At 50.4% G+C, this 21,250-nt stretch overlaps 1 protein-coding gene across 2 annotated transcripts in view; it reads right to left on the bottom strand.

Annotated features, from left to right (window-relative positions):
* Nucleotides 1-16,146, bottom strand: part of CCDC9B (coiled-coil domain containing 9B) — a 33,679-nt gene extending 17,533 nt beyond the window's left edge. Inside the window, exons 1-7 of one of the 2 annotated variants that reach the window (XM_088534143.1) lie at nucleotides 16,068-16,146; nucleotides 11,322-11,359; nucleotides 9,672-9,785; nucleotides 8,468-8,572; nucleotides 7,787-7,849; nucleotides 7,243-7,401; nucleotides 2,644-2,793 (exon numbers count right to left, since the gene is read on the bottom strand). In XM_088534143.1, coding sequence (XP_088390269.1) covers nucleotides 2,644-2,793; nucleotides 7,243-7,401; nucleotides 7,787-7,849; nucleotides 8,468-8,572; nucleotides 9,672-9,785; nucleotides 11,322-11,359; nucleotides 16,068-16,146 — 708 coding nt within the window. Of the gene's footprint in view, nucleotides 1-2,643; nucleotides 2,794-7,242; nucleotides 7,402-7,786; nucleotides 7,850-8,467; nucleotides 8,573-9,671; nucleotides 9,786-11,321; nucleotides 11,491-16,067 lie in introns of those variants that run through there. The other variant, XM_088534142.1, reaches the window with a different exon arrangement.
* Nucleotides 16,147-21,250: the final 5,104 nt, after the last annotated feature.

Below are 21,250 nucleotides of genomic sequence, written 5' to 3'. Positions count from 1 at the left end.
TTGCGCTTCCTCCTTGGCAGCCTCCCCGGCCGCTGCAGGCTGTGATGTGGTCTGGGGCCGACGGCATGGTGCTAGCCAGAAGCACCACGGGTAGCAAGAATGGGAGACTTTTCTTCTTCTTCTTCTTGTGTTGATTTGTTTTCTTCTTGAATAAAAATAGAGAAAAAAAAATGTGGAATAGCGAGGATGCTCTTCATATGCTTTCACAGAGTACATTTCGCAAGCGCGGGGAGGAGGAAGTAGCTTTGACAGCAGCCTGGGTGATGGATGTGATCCTCTCCTAGATGCCACAGGCGAGGGACAGCACAAATAATCCCAAATGAGCCAGGAACCTGCTGGGGCTTGGTGGATTGGAAACATCCAAAGGATATTTCTGCATCCAGATGATGGGGTTGCTCAAAAGCTAATCCTTGTTGGACCGAATCAGGGTCTCAGCTCGGGTCCTTGCAAATGGCTACTCAGACAGCAACGTCGATGTCCCAGCAATGTCCCCCAGCAGCTGGTCCATCTGGGTTTAAAACTGGAGTTTGTCTTCTGGGTTAAGAACTAATTATGGGAGAGAAAATAAAAGGTGGAAAGGAAAGGTCTGGAATATGTGGTGCTCAGGGTGTTTGCAAATGGGATTGAAGAGGAGAGGACGAGAGGGATGACAGTTTGCTGCTGGTACTAAATCATTCAGGGCAAACAGCATAATTTGCCAGGGAAGAACTGCAAAAGATCTCCTGACATTGAATGCCTGCGTCGTAAAATTATGGATGAAATTCAATAGCAATAATGCAAAATAATTCACATGGGGGGAAACGAGCCTAAAATAAATAGCAAAATCGCCGCAGTGCTGGAGGACTCGGAGTTGTTGTCACATGCTTGTTGGGCCACAGTTAGGAAGGCAGGAGCACACTGCAGCCCCGGCTAATGGGGAGGAACTGGACTCTCAAGCGTGACGGCTCAGGGCTGCCAGCGTTTGTGGGTGCCGTGATTCCAACAGCACAGGCAGGAATGGGGTCCTCCCAGAGCACACAGAACCCCTTGCCTGCTGTCAGCCTCTCTTTCTAAAATGGATTAGTGTATTCAGCATCCCCATAACACACTCCGCAGGCCAAAGTTGTTTAATAAAGTCTTTATATGTTTTTGTATTTCTAATTCTGATCCACTCTCTGCATTGCAGGGTCTCTCGGTGCCTCTTGGAGACACATCGTGCTGAGGCAGAATCTAGACTGGCTGGATTTCTGTTTTGCAAGCCCGACGACTGCCAGAAAATAGAAGCACTTGTTTAAAATGATAAGTCTTTCCTCAGCTTAGAAACAGCTAGAGTGACAGGCTGGGCCAGCCCAAGTCTCCCTGCACTCCACCAACACAAGCTGGCAAGATGTCTAACAACGTGACCTGTCACTTTAGGCCCCATCTGCTTCTGTCACTGATCCTGGGAAAAGGTTGACCAAGTGCTGATGGAATAAGCTGGTCTTGTCCTTCTGGCTTGGAGGGGGGCCGTGTAACCCCTTCCATTTAACCCTTTCCCTGCCATGTCCCTTGAATCCCATGGAAGCTGCTGTTCTCTGGGCTGGCCATTACTTTTTATCATTGCCTTGGTGCTGCCCTGTCTGTTGTAGCTGACTGTTGTCTGAAGCTACACATAACTGTGACTGTGTAAGTATGAAGAAGGTATGTTCTTTATCTGGGGCTGGAACAGGGCCTGATCAGCACAGAGAAATCACCAGGCAAAGGGAGACCTCCTGAGCTCAGCTGCGATCTGAGATATATCTAATTGGTTTATTACCACTGGAAACTAGAGTTTCAAAAACACAGCTTTATAGGAATCATCAAAATCCAACCTGCCGAGCTTTAGGGACATCACCTCCCCTCACCACTCTATAGCTCCAAGCCTCAGATCCTCAGTGGTTCATGTCAAAAGGCATGAGCAGACGTGGCTTCTAGCTAATGCAGCCGGAGGCCAGGTCGCCCTCCTTCTCATCTAGATGTGCACACGTTGCCTCAGCTGAGCCAGGTGACAACTGCCATGAGGACCTCTAGGGAACAGGTCTTCACTAGTGCCTTGGCTGGCTGGCGGAGAGGAGGTTTATGGCAGTCAAGGAAGTGCTTGGGAGTGGTGAGAAAGGAGCTCACAGGCTTTCAGGACATCCTTAGACTCTGAGGAGGAGGGAAAGCTGAAGCTGAACGTGGGCAGCTACCAGATGCTTGGCTGCCGTCCCGGAGAAGGTGCCGCACAGGTCTCCCGGCGTTCCTGGGTGTGTTTGGCAGCTCTGGTGAAGTGTTGATTTGCTTTGCAGTCATTGCTGACCCTGTTTGCTGCAGGCATTCCTACTTATCTGTGCAAGCTCCCAAATAGGAAAATATCACATGCCTCCGTGTGTGTAAAGAGGAAGGTATTTGCACCGAAGTATTTGAAATATGTCTCAGAGATCAACAAGGTTCAGCCAACTCATTCAGTAGGTTATGGCCAGGCCCTGCGGGAGCTGGGTCTTGCAGAGCGAAGGAAGCCAAAAAGTTTCAGGATGACAAGCCCCACACTATTAATAAATATTCTCCTCCAGTGCGCTGTTGCGATACCAGTTCCTACCCTATCCCCATGGTCCTTCCCGTGCCATCAAAGGCATTCTGCAACTCCACCATGTGCCAGGCACTTACTTTCTCCTTGTTATCCATGGTGATGGCGATCTGCATCCGTCTGCCCCGCCGGAAAGCCACCAAGTGATTCGTCTCTTCTTCGCTCAGCTCTGGCACCCTGCCCGGGCCGGTGAAGCACTCGGCGCGTTTCTCACTCACTATCCGCTTGCCCTGCAAAGGACAGGATGAGCTTAATGGCATCTCCACTAGCCCTCTGCAATATATAGGATATAGCCTATGCAGTACCCTCCCTAGGACAGCGGCCAGCAAATTGCAGAGGATTTTGGACTGGTAGAAGAAAAATACTGGCCAGATAGTCAGGCTTCTGGACTGCCACCCTCAATAATTTAAGGTCGATACAAAAACTACGTAGACACATTTGATTTTTGTTTTGGCTAAGCGAGCAAGCCACCTAGAATTCGTGCCTTTTGGCACCAGTATGGTGGTGTGCTCTCCCCAGGCTGTGTGTACCAATAAAAGATAAGGCTACATTGGAGCCCAGTGGGTGAAAGAGAAGGGAAGGGCCTCGCACACGCACTGTTTTCCACCCTGAAGTGTATTAATCCTTGATAATTTACGGTCTTCATAAGCATCGTGCGTCATATTTCTGGAACGATTCATTCGGCAGTAGAATAGTTTAGAAAGCTGATACATAAACTCCTTGAAGAACGGCCATTTACCACTGTCAGATATGATTTCTAGCCATCTGTATCAGCCTGTGTCTTTACTGCACCCATTTCCATCTGGTTCCTATTTTGCTAAATATCTTTGTAGCTGTCTGAGCTCCTGCCCTCAGTCATCAGTTCCACAAAGGAGTAGAACTTTTGCACAAAGATACTTGCTTTTTTCTCATTTAAAGTTAGCATCTAGTTCCATCACAAGCCTTTTCGTTCTTGCCTTGCAGGGAGATGAGAGACTTAATAAAAGATCTTGATCTTTTCTCTGATCCTGTTTCTTCATCTGCATGTGACTCCTCAGCTCATCTTTATCAGGGATGAGCAAAGAGGATGGTACATTTTCTTCTGTTTTTCTCCCTGGTCTTCCACACATATCAGATTGGCAAAGGAGCTCAAAAATCTCAAAGTAACCTTTGGGGAAAATAGGGAACTCTTCATAGCCATGAGCTTGGCTGCAAAAACAAACACCCGCTTCGATGAATTCAGATTTGTGTAGAAATCCTGCAAGCATCAGTAAATTTGCGTGACATATGACATCAAGATGCCTTCCTTTAGCCTCATCTCCACAGGGCTCTGCCAGAAGTGCAGATGTTAGCACAGAGGGAGCCTCGGTGTAGACAGCCTCCGTCAGCAAGACTTTTTTTATCGCTCGTCCAGTCATCGAGCTTCCTAACACATGATAAATGTTTTAGGAGGTAGTGGACTATTTCCAGCATCAGACCTACAGTCTCTTGTTTATTCTGGTTTCACATCTGTCTTATTTTGCTGTATCAGCAGAGGTTGTTCTGGGGTTACTGCAATGCATGAGAGTGGAGCAGTGGGTCCCTGCACTGCTGTTGGTTCTGGCAGCCAGATCTACATGGACACGGTGGGATTTCATTTTATTTTTTAATAAATTCCCTCGGGTAGGTACAGCTCTGATTTCACTTTCCGGCTGTAGCTTCTAATAAGTTTCTCTGCCCTTAGTAGGACCTTTGCCCTTTCTGTTGTTCTTGACATAAGTGAAGCCACGTGTCACATGCAAAGTAAGGTTTTGCTGCCAAGCCATTGAATGCCATTCTAGCACTTTCTGTGTATTTCTTTCTGTTTGTATCAATGCAGCCTCCTACTTTGAGTGCTGCCATGGAACGATCAGACAGCTCCTGTGAGCCATCCCCAGAGACATCAAGATTCTTTCCCTGAGAGCGTAAAAGTTGATAGTCAAGAGAAAAAGCAGACACCTTAATATGAAGTAAATCTGGCTTCACAACAGCCAGATATTTAGCTGCACTTTTACGGGATATGTGTTCTGGAGAAGTCCCCATACTAATAAACTCAGAAGAACATGTTTTGGCTTGTTCGGGGAGCTAAAAGAGAAAATCCCACAGGAAGCCATCCTGAAAGGCAAAGGAGCCCAGGACTTTGTTATCCTCATGGACAGCCTCCTCCAAGCACAAGAACGGTTCTTACTGATATACAAGAAAAGAGCAGGGGCAGAAGAAGGCCAGCTTGGCTGAGCAAGCAGCTCCTGGCTGAACTCAGCTGCAAAAAGGATGCTGGAAATGGACAGGCCACCAAGGAAGAATGTGGAAGCATCACCTGGGTGGTGTGTGGAGGTGGAGATAGGAAAGCCAGAGCTCAACTGGAGGTGAAACTGGAGGTGAGAAATGTAAAGGCCAGCAAGGACTTGTATAGGTACAACAGCAGCAGCAAAAGCAGACCAAGGACCAGCCGGGCTGCACCTAGGGTTGCTGAGGATGCTGGCTGACATTGCTTTGAGGCTCCTCTCTATTTCTGGAATGATTCAGAGGCTGAAAATATATGCTGACTTTACTTGCGAACCACTGAATCACTAGACCCTGGTAGCTACTTGGCGCTGAAGCTGTGCCTCACCTTTGTTCCTGAATGCTTATTATTCCCAGGATACGTCTTTGCTTCAGGATAATCCTGAACTTCCTGGGATATTCAAGGTAACACAGTCTGGCTTCTTTAAATCCTGGCATGCAGGATTTGTGCTGTGCTGGTGATGCTAATTAATGAATCGCACAGTTGGGTTGCCCTGCCCTACACAAATAACTAATACAAGGTGGTTGTCATCTTTGCTAACTCTTTTTCTTATTATTTTTCTTATTATTAAGAAAGTAAATCCAGTGATGGCTTAGCAGGATAATAGCAGGCTATTAACCCATAAATTCTACACCAGATATTAAGTCTAGTTTAAGACAATAGCTGCTCCCTGGAGCTCCTCACTGTGTTTAGGCAGTGACTTTTAGACAAATAACGTCACCACAAATGACTCTTGCCAGGGAGGCCCAGTGCTGGGAGGGTATATTTGGAAGATGGCTTCATTGCTCACTGTCTGAGAAAGTCCTTCCTGAGGAAAAAAGTGGGCTCTGAGAGCCAGCAGCAGCAAAGCTGCTCCCTGCAGAAAGCCAAGGATGCCTGAAAACCAACGTGCAGGACTTCCATGTCCTCCGATGCAGGACTCCAGCTGCTTCAAACAAGACTAAAGCCCCAAAGTGTGGTACTGGATTTATGTCTAGGGACATTAGCCAGTGAAAACCCTAGTAGGAAGCCTGAGTTTATTGGCAAGGCAAACAAACCCTGCAGTTTATTGGGCAAAGAAGACTGAAAGGTTGACCCAGGAAATATCTGTTTGGTAGAGTCATGGTAATCAGGCAGATACAAGACTGGGCACCCACCAGATTTCCCAGGGAATGCCCTCTCCTGCTCACTCCCCATATTGCTTCTGGCTAAGACAAGTCCCCTGAAGGCACGTTCTGCTTAATCTGCCCACAGAGGTCTTTTTTTTGCTCCTAAAATATTTTAAGGATATCAATTTCTTAGCTCGCCCGTCGTCCTTCCTTTGCAGCAGCTCAAGTTGAGGCTTGCCTGGCTTATTTCCGAGGCTGCAAATGTAGTGTGAAAATACCCACCTGAGAAACAGTGTCACACTGTGTGTGGTGGGAAATATGTGGGGGACAAACACCCTGTGGAAAGGTCTCCACAGGGCCCTGCCTGTCTGTGAGAACCATTTGTGTTGCAAACGCAATCGCTTCAAGTGCAACTCCACCTTACAGAGCTATGTGGTGAGGAGAAGAGCAGAGGGGTCCCAAGGGAACCCGATTTGCTGTCACAGGTTCCAGCTTTCTGTCCCTTCACATGGGCACCATCTGCACAAGGGGACTGTGCTCCTCTGCGTGCTGTGGCTCTGGTTGTCTAGCCAGTGTCTTCCTAGTATTAATCAATTACTGCAATTATTGCCTCTTGCATTTGGATTAAATGGCAAAATAACTCCTGTCATGCAGACATTGACGTTAGAACTCTTTGCTCCTTACAGCTAGATGCACAGACTCTGTGAGGGATTAGATGCACAGACTCCATGAGGGATGCTCTGGGATTTTAGAAATGAAGAAATAGCTTTTTTTTTCAGTTACTTCTGCCCTTTCTTGCGTTTTATTTTTTTTTAATTACGCCTGAATATAATGAGTATATTCTGGCATCTGTTGCTCAACCTGTTGTCTTCTGTAGTATATATCCATGGCATTCCCGTCTCTGTATTGTGCTTTGGACTGAATGGAGCAATTCTGGTGCCTCACCGGGGAGAAATGACACTGTTTTTACAAGCCAACCATAACTGCCTCTCTGGGAATAGCTGGGGAGTAATGCAGCTAAATCTGTCTGAGCTCCTACTTATTTCCTTCCCCTTCCTGGGCTCATAGATGTAGTTTTATAAAGCCACTGATGGTCCGAGGGGACAACGAGGTAACTGATCTTACAGAAAGGGAACTGGCTCTGCGTGGTGGGGTGGAGCTGCTGGCAGGCACAGGAAGGCCTGGAGGCCAGTTCCTATGAACGAGATACAGACAGGAAAACGCAGCCTGAAATGGAGCCCGGGGATACAGGAAAGCATCATGAAACCAGAGAGAAACGAAGTGGAGACAGCTCCTGAGGACAGACCCACCTTGGCTTTGTTGTCCATGGTAACAGCCAGCTGCATCCTCTTGCCCATTCTGAACGTGAACATATGGTCTGCTTCCTCCTCCTCTTCCTCGCTGCCAACGTCCAAGCCAGGGCTCGTAGAACAGGGGCTCCCCCATTTCTCACTCACCACCCTTTTGTCCTGGGAAACGAAGGCTGCACGTTAGCAAATCCTGGCCCCTGGGCTCCTTTCCCTTCCCCAGAAACCCCTGAGCATGAGCAGGGGAGGGCAGCTAGGGAAAGGGCAGGCCTGGCCTGGAGGAAACTCTCTGCACGCGGCGCCCTGACGTTCCTGCAGAACAAGGGGCCCTTTGTCTGCCCAGCAGCGAAAGCCGCTGTGACAGTGGGTCCGGAAAATCCTCTGCGCTTAACAAATCTGACATTTCAGGCTAAAATGCTGGGGTTTGGGGAAACACATGTCGGCGCTGACTCTTTGCCGCGGCACTCTGAGCTAGCACGGGAGAGCCTAAGTCCTGGTGGAGATGGCCTGGGAAGCCGAGGAGGTGGCTCCTGAGGGTCGTGCTCACCATCAAGAGGGCTGGGCTATCTTGTCCATAGTGTTCAGTCTGGGTAATTGCATCTTTCAGGTCCTGCATGAGAGAAAAATGTGTGCCACGCCGCACCTCTGGAGAAAAGCAAGGGCGCTCCGTGCCCGGGGAATGGGCACTGCACTAGCTGGGGTTGAAGAGTCTGCAGGGTGGAAGAAGGGGGAGCTGGCCCTGCTGGCCCTGCAGTGACTTCACCCAGGGGTTAGAACAGGACTGGTCTGGGGATTTAGCAGGACTTGCAAGTGTATCCAGTGCTTTACGGGCTGCTTGCTCCGCTCATTCACAGAACATAGGGAGACCCGGACTTTGCCTGGCCTCCAGGCACCCCAAAATCACTCTTGATGCCTCCAATGGCTAAGATACAGTTGATGTTTGCACCTGGCGCTCATCCAGAGCCACAGAAGCCTGGGCACACATCTATTTACCTGCCTGTTCACACTATGTGCCTGGGGCACGGGTGGAAATCTGCTTGTGTGGATCAGCTAACATCAGTTGGGCCACGCATTGCTCTTACATCCCACTGGGAGGGCTTGGGAGATATGTCCAAGGCCAAAAAAAGCTTTGCTGTGGGGGCTAGCTCCACCAGAGATGCCATTTTGAACTTGCTGGCGTAGGGTTCAAGTGAGAGGTGTCCGGCAGTGAAGGGGAGGCAGCACTTACATTGTGAGCCTTGGTGATGGTAATAGTGAGCCCATCTTGCTTGGGTCTCCTGGAGGTAACAGCCATTCCCTCCTGCTCGGCTCGTTTTTTATCCTCCTCTATTTCCTGAAACAGATATGTCCATATCATCAGGTCATAGGAGCAACAGCTGAAGGGGCTGGGTGTAAATTCAGTCACCTTGGGAAGAGGCAGCCCCTGGACTTTGTAGGCATGTAGGCATGGACAAACACATGCCCCAGTGCCAACAGCAGAAGCCACCGAAACACAGACCGGTGGACTTGGGTGCTCAGTGAGTCCTTGGCTACCTACAGACATTGTCCACACTCCTGTTTCACATTTGTCCCGGATGATTCATGGAGCCACCTCCTTGCCTGAAAAGCAGCACAATAACTTGTGCTCAGGCACCATGCCCTGCAAGAGGTTGTGTTCCCAGGCTGCTGTGACCTGCCTTGCTCATCCCTGCATCACAGGTGTCTTAGCACCTCTCCTCTTCACTCCAGGTACTGCTATCTCAGCATACGCAGTGGGAAGTAAGCAAAGAGTATGGAGCTCCTTTCCTGAGGGACAAGGGGGACGATAGATTCAAGGTTTGGGAAAGACTGGGATGGTGCATGTGGAGAGGCTGGGAAAGACATCGGGCCTGCAGAAAGGGACTTCAGACTGCCTGCCCAGTGGGCAAACGTCGGACAGGCCTCGGGTGGGCGTATTTCAGACAGGTCAAGGGACCTTCTGCTACGATCCGCTTCCAGGGATCCTACCAAGCTCTCTGTGCTGCCCTATGTGGACCTTCATGAAGAAGGGCAGATGAGCTCCCAGAGAGTTCCAAGTTACCATCATGTTTCCCAAAATAGCCTGTTCAAGCCAGGCCAGCTTCTCCTATGGGCCTTTAGGTAGACTCACTTGGCCAAAGTAGATTAATTCATGGCCAAAAAAAAAAGGTGAGATATAGTTGGAGTGCTTCTTCCTAAATCAGAGGACAAGGCTGAAGTAAGCAGGGCAGCTAAAGCCTTGGCTTGCCTTTGGCATCCTTTGGACCTGGAATTCCCTTTAGGATCCCTCTGTGCTCCACGGAAACACCAACACTCCAAGTATTTTCCTGCCCAGTAATGTCACTTAGAGAACATGCTCCTACACTGCTGACCAGTTTCTTCACACCGATGCCTCTCGGACAGGACTAAGGCAGGTGAGAGCCAGGCAGGCTTACCTGGTACCTTCGTATGAGCGCTTCATTCTTTTTCCGCAAAGCAAGGATTTTCTTATCGAGCTCAACATCTTTCTGCTCCTTCTTCCTTAGCACAGCATCATCCACAGCAGCATCCTGGGAGTGGGAGGAGGAAAGGCCTTCTCAATCATGGTCTACTGCCAACAAGACACAAGCCTGCTCCTTCTGCTCGCACCAGCAATGTAGAGGGTAAGTGAAGGAGTCTTTCCCTATGATTTCTCCTCCCTGGACCTCTATAACACAGACACTGACTCTTGCAAATTGAATTCTTCCTGACAAAACTGAGCTGTTTTGACAATTTTTGTTCAGCAGTGAGGTAGTTAGAGTGGAAAAAAACAGTGGTCAACCTTGTTGGCCATCGTGCTGACAGAACTCATGTGTGGGGACACGGCCCCTTGATGTCTTGTGCCTCATGCAGTGGAGCTGTTATTATTTCCCCGGGACAGGAAGCGCACAGAATAATCCAACCCATTTCTAAGAGCAGTATTTAAAATAAATAGTCTCTTCGGCAGGAGACGGGCTGCGGTTTCGTCCTATATTTGCGGGGCACTTAGTGCAAGAGGCCGACCTTCACCTGGGCAGGATCTGCCTGTCGAGGACTAAATGGGCAGCCTGGGTATCTGCCAAACACTGAGGGTGCGGGCGGCTGGAGGGCGGCACCCAGGTGCGGTGTGTCCTGCACCACGGCCCTTTCATCCTCATGTCCCTTTGAAGCTTAAAAAAAATGTCTTAATAACTTAAAAAAAAAAAAAAAAGAGATGTCCTGCCCCTGAACCAGAGGTCTTACCATGGCCGTCTGGAACAACCCACTGCAAGGGAAGTTTTGCAGCTCCTCCCCTTCGGTAGCGAAGCCGTTAATGTGTGATTGCCTCTGCCGCTTCGCCCCTCCTTGGCCGCCTGTGCCGGAGCCGAGGCCGATGCCTGACGATGCCAAGCGGCCCCGCGACGCCCTCCCCGGTGTAAAGCTCTTCCGGGGAGGCCAAGGCGCCCGTATGTCCCGGTGACAGGGGCAGGCGGTTATAAATGGCTCTGGCAGCCGGCTGCGAATCGGCCCCCCCTCCGCCACTGCCAGGCCACTGGGAAAGTGGCCCCTGGGGACCCCGGCGCCAGACGCCTCTCCCCAGGATGAGCCGGAATGGGGGAATGAGCCGCTGTCAGGGTGCACACAGATGGCAGGGGTTCAGCCTGTCCTTCCCCCCTGCCCCAGTCGGGGGATCCCTTGGGATCCTTTCCACAAGGAGAGGGTTTTTCCCATCCTCCTGCCACAGTCCGTACCTCTGGTGCAAGCGCTGGGAACGCGGCGAAGAGGAGGGCGGTGGAGGCGGTGGGGGGGCCTCGGCGGCACGAGAAACGCAGCAGAAACACCCCCTAAAGAGCCCCTGGCACCGCAGCGGCAGTGCAAAGCCCTGGCAGCAGAGGTAATTCGCAGCCTTCCTCGCTCATCATCCTCTCCCCGCCTCAGCCTCCCCCGCTCTCGACCAGCAAGTCACTCCAAGCTGCACCCCCTGCCACGGTCGTGACGGACCCCCAGGGCCCCTACCCAAAGGCCATGACAGAGCGAGGGCCTTTTTGGGGGGTCAGGACCCCCGGTGCCCACCCCGACCCCCCGGGCCCGGCGCGGGCAGCACTCACGGCTCGGTGCATGTCGGCGAGCGGCCGCCGGCGGGGCCCTAGCCGCGGCGAGCCATGAGACGGGCCTCAGCAGCGCCGGCTGCGCAGCCCCGGGGATGGTGTTTGGATGACAAAAGGCCGGCCCTGGGCTCCCGGCCAAGAGCGCCGGCTGCCTAATATCCCGAGCGGGGACAGGGCTTTCCAGCGCCCGCGTCCTCCTCTCCGCTCTCACCCCCTTTTTAAAAGAAACACTCCCCTTTTCCTCCCCCCTCGCCACTCTCCTCCCGCCCCACTCTGTCTGGATGCCATCGGTTCCCCGCGGGAGGTGGGAAAAGCCGCGGCCGACGATGCAGAACGGGAGCCGCCGGCAGCTCGGCAGGGCTGTGCGGCTGCCCACCTGCAGTTACACCAGCCCCGTGGGGGTCCCAAAGGTCTCGCCCGGGACTGGTGGTAGAAACGGGCCCCCTGCCTCATGCCACTTCGCTTTTCATGACTGTCACTGCTGTCAGTGGGCGGTGTTGGGTGGGAAGATGCTTGACACAAACTTATTGGTTGAATTTATGAGCAAGGGCAAGAGCAGAACAACCCATGATGGGCCTGGGAACTGACAGGACCCTTTCCTCATGGTCCTGTCCCCAGTTGTAGCTGAGGCTCCATGCCCAGGACCCCACCAGGCCACCTGGGAGTTCAAAGCATCCCTCACCCTCTGGGTGACCAAAGGCAAATAAACAGAAACCGGGAGCACTTGCGGGGAGGATTTGGTTGCGTGAGGACCTCCACACAGCCCCAGCCTTCACATAGCAGAGCCCCTCATTACTCCGATAAGATTTTAAGGAGAAGTCCTGCTGCTACCACCTATCCCCTCTGACACCCTGGAGCAGCTCAAACGGCTCCCAGAAGCCAAAGAGGGAATAGGAGTCATTGACTTGCCCTCACCAGGAGTTTCATTCCAAATCCACCATGGCTCAAAGGAAACCTCCCAAAGACTTGGAGGGATGTTGAATCCAATGCCTTCTCCATGCGTCATTGTAACTATTGGGGATCAAAGCCAAGACATGGGAAAAGCTGGAAGCACAGCCTGGTAAAAGCGCTCAGAGGGAAAGACTGACCCATTCTAATGGGTAGCTACTCATAGGTATGATAAAAGGAAACGGAAACCATTCCCCAGGCAGTGCCACTGCATTCAGGATGAAAATGAAGACTCTGCTGTGGATGGAAATCTGGAGGAATGACACAAGAATTTTGCCCACATGCTCCTCAAGAAGCTTGTGATAGACAAGCACATGCAGGAGGTGTGGAGCCTTTCTTTGCCCTGGAAACCCACCTGAAATGCAGGGAGGATGGGGCTACTGTGGACTTCCAAAAGGACACAGACCCTGTGTGAGTGGAGTGGTGACCCATCTCAACGTGATGGTGGCCAGAGGGACAGTGATAGCCCTAAGATCTGCTGCTGGGCTGAGTGAAGGAGATCAGACACTTCTTCCAGCACTGGGGCATTTGCCGGTTCATACAGTGGCCATGTCCTGAGCTCAAGGAGTCTGCACGCATGGTCAGCATCTGTGTCCAGGTTAACACAGAGACCCACATAGCCAGATATCAGGGCCTGACTCTGCACAAGGCAGAGTAAAAGCAACGCACGGCATGTCCACAGCGTGACCCATGTTCCCCAGGAGCTCGGGGGGCACGTTATGCTCAATGTGTCAGAGCTGGAGCTGCGTGCTCACAAGAGGTTTCTACAGGCCATGGTGTCCCATGTTCCAGCTACTACTGCTGGTGCGGACAAGATCTTCTGGTGAGGAGCAGTGCCATGAGCAGGCATGGAGATCCCCAGAAGATCCTCTGATAATTTTTCTGGAGAGTGGCAGTTTTCTCCAAGGCAGCTACTCTGCTGCTGGAGATCTCTCAGCTGGCCTTTACCATGTCTGAGAGGCATAAATGACAAGCATCTATTTCTGCAGGATCATCTGAGATGGATGAGGAACTGAACGCCTAGTTAATAGTGTAGACACAGAAACCTAATGGCAAAAGGGCCCAGTCAAAGGAGCAGCATCTGCAGCTTCAGCAATGGGGCAGAACCGGCTGGTCTGGAGACCTGTTTGTGCTCTTGGGATTCTCACAGGATAGAGAAAGCAGAACCTTATAAATATAATGGGGTATATGGGGTCATACACACATACATTCATATGTATACGCATAGTGTCCTGGCTAGAAAAGACTGCAATACCACTAAGGCTGTCCTCAACCGAAGACTTGTCCTGAATTGCCAGAGACTCTTTGCTCCTAAGTGTGCTGAGTGCTGTGTTCCAAGCAGTTCAGCACCTGCCTCAAGATGAAGCTGATCCTCCAGGTCCCCAGTCCCAGCTCTGGGGATCAGGGAGACCCAGAGACCTGTCACCTGATGAGGAGACGAACTAGATGTGGTCTCCAGTCTCCTGCTCCAGGGAGAAAGGCAGGCTGAACACCTGGCATTTCCCAGGTACATTTTATCCTGCAGGACCTCAGGGCAGTCTGAAACCTGTTTACATGGGCACCCCCACCTCGGTGGCTCTCCAACAGCTCTCCAAGGCAATCGGTGGAAGCAATTTCCTGTCATGCAGCAAGTATATATTACATCCCTATTACATCCCAAGAACGTTTGGAAACCAGCTTAATTACTCACACAGGAATTTGTCCACCACCCCCACGCTAACAACTTTATTCTAAAATCTCCAGAAGACCTTTAATAAGTAGGATGGCCTGATTCTGTGCTTCTTATTCTCTAGCTGGGTGCTGCAAAGCCTCTCCCTGTTTCCCAGACAGCAAAAGCGGCCATCTCTGACAGGCACCTCCAAGCGTCTTGCTCCAGGTCATAGCATTTGGCCGCATGCGAGGAATATCAGGATTGCCCCACACTTGACAGCGAGTCTATCCGACTTCCCTCTGTCTCTCTATTTTACAGAAAGACCCAGGGGAAGAAAGTGACCACTCAACAAACCTTGAATATGACTGCCCCAAAAGGCATTCCTGGCATGTCTCTATCAGCCCCTCCTCAAGTGGAAACTGCCTTAGATTGAAGCCCTCCTTCCTTCTCCTTTTGCACTCTATGAAAACCCCTCCAGAGCCTCTCAGTCCCATGCTGCCACTTTTCCAGAGTGCACTTCACCCAGCTTCAGCCCCGGCTCCCTTCCACTTTTTGCATGACTGCTATTTAGTCAACAGATGGCACTCGGTAACTGCTGGGAGAAGCTGGGAGCCAGCTGCCAAAAAAGCCCACTTTTAGGAGCGTAAATTCGGGCCCAACTGGGAGGCTGCTTTCATATCATCTCCTAGAACTGCTAATAAATTGCATGGCCCAGTTTAAGAAATATGCCTGCCTTGTGCATCAATGAATGATCATGTTGCCCAAGGCTTCTGAGCTGGGCGAGCGAGGTCTCTCTCCCATGAGTGAGCCCATCGGATGAAGGGAGGAAGGGAAACATGCAGAATATCAAAGAGGCCTAGAAGCACCTTTTGTAGCAACCTCAGCGCAAAGTTCCCTGTAATAAGAAAATTCTTCCTTTATCTCTTCTACCTACCCCCGGCTCCAGTCCTTTGGCTGGCTGGAACTGCTAGGATGAATAGATATTTGAGGCATTGCCGCAAGCCAGCCAGAGGAAAGGTCAGCATATTCCTTAAACCAGGAGGAGGGACCAGCCAGAAGTCTTAAATTGGCCTTAGTTGGAGAAACTTTTAGGGATCAAAGGACTACTGAGATATTGATTTCAAAACACATCAATAGACAATTAAAATGAAAACTGCCAAAGCTAGTTAAAAATTATCATAGCAATTCAATCCTGCATCAAATCACTGCAAACCATTGCTCGGTCTGTCCCTGCTATGGAGCCACTTCCCATAGCGGTATAAATCCTGCCACCCATGCAGAGATCCCTCAAGGCTGTGCAGCACCACTATTCCCTTGGGAGGACTAGTCTGTCCCCTCTTTCCACGTCCTTGTGCATCACTCCAGCCCCCAGTTTCTTGGCTCCAGTCCCATGGGGAAGATCTGTGCTTGCCCATGTTTATTGCCATGCAAAATCCCATGACTTCACCTGACATTTTCCACTCCTGGAGAAACTTGTAGTTCTGGTGCAGGGCCTCCAAAGTGCATATAAACTGGGTGAATGATAAGAAGGTTCCAATTAGCTGTTCCCACTTCCAAACATGCACAGCCGGGTCTAATACTGGTTCACCAAACCAATTTTCTACCCCAGCCTTCAGATATAGCACACAATTTACAATGTGGGAAGGGTGCCAGGCTCTGGAAAGTGGCCGGGACAGCCAGTCGGGCAGGTTCTTTTCATCTTTTATGGAAATGCAATTCTTGGGAAAAGCACAAAGACCACAGACTGATTTGCCCTGGGTGAAAACTGTCATCAGCAGGGGCCAAGGGAGGTTCCCCATTTCAGCACACGGCTTCTGCCCTGATCAAGGAGTAGGAGACAGATCCAGCCTGATGGCCTGTGTCTTGTAGTTCTGAAGAAGCTAACAAGTGGATCAAGAACGAACACCAGAAATGCATGTTGCTGTTTCTTGACATGCTCATTTGCTCCTCGTGAATTAGGAAGGAACTATGAAGAGCCCAAATAATTTGACACAAGGCTGTTGTGGGCCTACATCATGGCACCATGACCCACTTTCAGCCTGATGCAGCAAGAAAGAAGCAGCAATCCCAGCTCCCAACTGAAGAAAACCCCAGGAAACCATTTCACTTCCCTCTGCCAGCAGCTCTCAGAGGCAAACACCAGAAACCAACCTCAGCTCCTGGGTTTAAACTGTAGTGAAGGCTCTTCACGGACTCCAGTGGCGTCACATCACACTGATGCTGCATGGATTCCCTTGGGGGTCAGATCACGGGGAGATGGGCTTTTCCTGTGCAGAAGTGAAGTGCAGGAGCTGACTCAGACAAGGAGCCCAGGGAAAGCACAAGGACCAGCCTGGAAAAGACACAGAGACACCTGAGAAGGGAGGAGATGAAAAGAGGAGCCAAGGTGGCAATTAAATATTAAAGGACCAGTTCGACAATAATTAATCCTTGGGTGGAGAAAAAGGGTGGAGGTACATGAAGCACTGGCAGGCGCTTGCTGCACTACTCCTGGCTGGCTGAGTGGCAGAAAACTCTTGAAAATGTGGATAAGCTCGTCCATTCCTACTCACCCAGGCCACTCTGTCTACAAATGCTAATGTCCATGCTCAATTCTCAAGAAGACAAATATTCGAGAAAGAGCCTTCTGGGGTCTTCTGAAGACCTCACTTGGACCAGGTTCCTTCTGAGATGAGGACCTTCTGTGTCCTCTAGTCAGTGTTAGGTCTGGAGACTTTAACTAACACCCTTCCTTTGACCTGCTGTCGTTGAAAGAGTCTTGGAGACCCTCTTTCTGGAAGTATCAGCTGAAATATTGTCAGCATTTCTGAAACATGCTTTATAATTGAAAAAAAAAAAAGAAAAAGAAAAAGAAAAAGAAACCTGGGTGCTGCTGCTTTCTCCCTCAAGGCTGGGAGGGAGACGCGGAGGCTGAGTGCCCCGGGAGCGCGGTGCTGCTCGCTTCGAAGGCAGCTATAGGGAAATATTTTAAATGCTTCTGCCTGCTGACGAGAAAGGCTGCATGCAAACATGGGACTGAAGTCTCCAGCATGGTGTCTACCTTTATCTAACAATACTTCAGGGGACTGTTAAGTTTTTGTTTTGTTTTAATTGGGAAAATGTCAGTTCATGAAAATGGACTTTTTTTGTGTGTGAGAAACTCTGTGCCAGCAAACCTTCTGCTTCAAAAAATAAATATTCTGAAATCTTGTAGCCATCCATGCTCTATGTTTTCTTTTTAAAAAAATGTCCTTTTGGTTGTTTGATAACACTCTCTTTCAAATTGTGCTTTTAAAATACTTACATGAACCTTCAGGTATGTTCAAAAAGAGCCAACACAAGATCAAAGCAGCTTTATTTATTCTTACACCTTTATTTATTCTCAGGGTTTAAAAAGAGGGAGTTTCACCCATTTAGAGCATGGTGATGGACAGATGAAGGCCAGATCTGCCTCCACGAGCATGGAGAAAACAGGAAGCCACCGCTGATACCTCAGAGAATCTGTCATTCCAGCGCTTGGCTTTTATAAGGCATGGGAGGAACAGGCTGTGAATGTGGGTCTGACACGAACAGCAGGAGCCTGAGAAGGAGATGACTGGATTTGAAGCACTGGTTGAAGAAGAACAGAAGAAGCATTGGTTGGCATGAAGAACATGGCCGAGTATGGCAGGACCATGCTCTGAGGCTGACTTCAAGATTCCCTGGGCTACTAAAAGGTGGACACGAATTTCAAGTCTTTCCAATGCTAAAAAGAAGGTTCTGGGATAGACACCGTTAATCAAAATACATTGATATATCCCAGCTTTTTCTCTGACCTTACCCAGGCTGAGAATTTGTCCCCGAAACACTGACAAGGAGCATATTTCCTGTCCCTCCCAGCAGGATGAAAAACTCTTGGATGTCTCAGGATGCTCTGAGGGAACTGGCTCACTGTCAATCATGGCAGGAAATGCTGTGAACATATGGACAAATGTGGCTGCAGGCCCAGCACGAGGCACTGCAGAAAAGGGTACAGTATTTCTACAGCAAGATTTACTTTTTCCCCGAGTTCTGTCTTTAGGAGCCTCTTGGCTTTTTAAACTCGCTGCAAACTAACTGCACCGCTTACTTGCTTTGGATTGCACTGTGCCCAGGAGCTGTCATTGCTGCCAGGCAGACTCACCCAGCAGCAGCACTTTTGGGGTGGCTTCTGTCTCCTGGCCTGCAAGAGAGACAGCTACAACCTTGCTGGGGCCCAGGGCAGGAACGAGGCAGCTGCTGGGTGCAAGGACGCGTCGTGCTGTGGGACTGTTCCTCACCTCTTCCTCCTTCTCCTGGCATTGGGTCAGAGAGCAGGGATGAGCTGCAGGGCTGATGGGGTAAATCCCTCCAAGGCCAAGGATGCTGTTAGGCAAAAGGAGCTGCAAAGCAATATCGTGTAGCACTAGCTGGCCTCTCTGCCCATCACTCCTTTCAGCTCTCCCCAGGGCACAAGCTCCCACGCTCACATCACGCAGAAGCTGCATGGCCAGATGGCCACAGCTAGTAGATCAGGGCTGACTCTGCCCTTGGTCTGGCTTTCCCCCTCCTTCTCCTCACCCCAGAATCATCAGTCGCAGCCCCCCGGGTAGGATCCTGACCCATGGATAGGAAAGTTGATCTGGCTCCATGTAAATGGAGTTGTCAGTCGGTGCAAGACGATGTCCAGCGAAGATCTGCAGATAAGCACATCCTTCTGGGCCCAATGCATTGCTCACGCTGTGCTGCCAGCACTCCGCAAATCGGACCTGTGCCATGCAGGAAAGCAAATACATATCTAGGCTCGTTTCTCGAGGCACAAAGCTTTGACAGTTTTGGCACAAGCTTCTGAGTAGATGTAAGTGGCTCTTTGGTTAAATGGGTCTGACTCAGGTCTTGGCATTCAAACTGCGACTGAGGCGCGTTTCTACATCTAAATTAAACCCTCGTGGTGTGGCAGAAGGCAGGTTGGTACATTCACCTATGCTGCTGTGGTAAAATCAGCTCTGCACAGTGAAGGTGAATGGGGGTTCATCTGCTAACACGGTGACAGCCCCTCCATGGGCTTGTGCTCTGGCTACAGAAGCAAATTTCATGGGCTGAACAGAAAACGAGGTTTACAAGGAAGAAGAGCCCAAACTGCTGCAGCTCTGAGTGTGGAAACCTCTCCACATGGAAGACATGTAGCAGAACACTGCCACTGGTTTTGAGAGTAGAAAAACCAGGTAATTTTATTGCTACAGTGAGCAGTAACAGGCCCAGAGTTCAAATACAGCTGGCTGCAAACCTGAAAGACATTGTGCATCGTTTGGAAACCAGCACGCTGCTGCAAACTGAAGCTTTGGCATCAGTTTTCCTGAGGCCCTGGGCATCAGGGCCCCATGCAGAGCGCCTGATCTGGAGCACCCTGCCTCTGTCCTGCTGGGCCACCTGCAGCAGTTAGCCAGGCATTGCACTGAGGAGGAAACCACTTCTTTCTCTGGTGGGACATTTGGTGGGCAAAGTGGTGGTCTCAGCTTGAAGAAATGGGCTCATGGGTGTCACCTATAGCCCCAAACCAATTTGGGAGCTCTGCTTACTCATCCACCTTGTTCCTTCTCGGATTTTATTCCTTAAGGAGATACAATATTTTGGGGCACGTGCTTCTCCTACAAGGCCACTGAAATTGGTTCTACCCTTCTCAAATTGGTCAAAAGAAAAGAGGCCCCAGGCTTCCAGGATTGTTATTGCTAACTATCTCCAGGTGCATGTGAACACCCAAGCAGCAGGTTTGGGCAAAGGTGTTTGGAAGGAGCTCCTGTTCCCTACCAGTCTCCTCTTTAGATGGGGAGGCCATGGCGCAAACGTAGTTGTATCTGGAGCAGCCTGTGTGTATGCATTGCCAGAAGGCCTGAAGGACCTGATGTTTCGTCCTCTGCACTGGCACTTGTTGCCCACAAAGCCAGACTCGCACGGCAGAACAGGGAAGCAGCAGAATGGGAGAGTCTGGCCAGAATGGCAGGGGCTGGCTTGGGACCCTTGCTGTGCAATGTGGCTACGCTGGCTGGTGGTGGAACGTCGCTCCGGGTGCCGTGTATACACTGGTGCTGTGTGTTGTGGGTCAGTAAAATGAGGGAAGTCAAACTCTATGGATCTGCCCCAGCGAGAAGCTGCAGCAGTATGCAGGTAACACTGGCATCCCAGCTTCCCGGCCCAGGTGCCTGGGGGAATCCACTAAATCCCACCAAAAGACCCTTTTGGAACTACAGGGTTCTAGGTGGATTTGGTACGGCCCATGAGTGCCTCTTCACTGCAGGTTCCCTCTCCGTGACCGATGGAAATACAGTAGCCTGTGAGACACTGGGACAAAATGATCCTCACAGTGCTCTCCAGTTTTAAAGTCTAAGCAAGCGTTCTCCTTCACAGCTTGGTGATATTTTTGTGTGTGAGCCTCTTGCCTGCAGCACCTATTTTGAAATAGGGCGATGTTAGTCCTGTGCACTGTTAAATAGTTCAGGACACCAAATAGCCTGGGCTGTGCTTCCAAAGGTGGCCAAGCCCTGAAGCAAAGCTCTAGGGGAGCAAAGGCCAACATCCAAGGCTCAGAAAGGCAGGTAGTAGGCTCACCTCCATAAAAAGCGATGTTCAACGCCCCCCATATTAAAATAATATACTCGCAAGGTAGCAACGGGGATGCTGGAGGCTCAGCATGGCCCAGGGAACAGTAATGCCAGATTCGGAGCTAGAATTGTCCCCACAGGCAATGCTGCCACTGTGTAAGCGGCAAAGGTGAGCTACTAGGACACGCTTGGTCATATCTCCTGATAGCACAGATGGTCTGTTCAGATGTTCCCTGCCTCTTCTCCTCTCTTGACTGCCCAGAGAGGAGTGGGCGCAAAATCAGGATGGGCAGAACATAGGAGGGGATGCCTTGTGACAGCTTCAGTGGCGATGAACTGAAGTCACCCAAGCCCAAATGCTAAGTCATGCTGAACGGTGACTGTGAGGCAGCAAAGAAAACCAAATGTATTGGGAAATGCTCAGAGATCTAAGGGTCCGCAAGTGTCTGAAGCTTTGTCTTGTGCACGTGAAGTCAAAGGGAGCCTTGGTACTGACTTGGGGAGGAGGCTCCAAAGTGTGGGGAAATTTGCACACCTAGCAAACGAGAAGGATGTGAACTTCTAACTTGGGCACCTCTTGAGACAGAAGGGAGCAGGGAGGAAAATGCTTTGCTTTTTATTTGTGAAAGCGCTGTGAGTGAATGGTGAGTGAAGGGGCTTAGAGAAAGCAATAAGCTACGCAAAACAAAGAAGAGATGAGCTTCAAAAAAAAAGCAGTGAAAAAAATGCGAAATGTTTTTTTTCATCTTTTGCAG

The sequence above is a fragment of the Tinamus guttatus genome, unplaced genomic scaffold, assembly GCF_059628265.1.
Source record: "Tinamus guttatus ecotype Peru unplaced genomic scaffold, ASM5962826v1 Tinamus_guttatus_pri_ptg000546l, whole genome shotgun sequence".
Taxonomy (NCBI): Eukaryota; Metazoa; Chordata; class Aves; order Tinamiformes; family Tinamidae; genus Tinamus; species Tinamus guttatus.
Note: the sequence above shows the minus strand (reverse complement) of the source record. Positions and strands in the feature narration are given on the sequence as shown.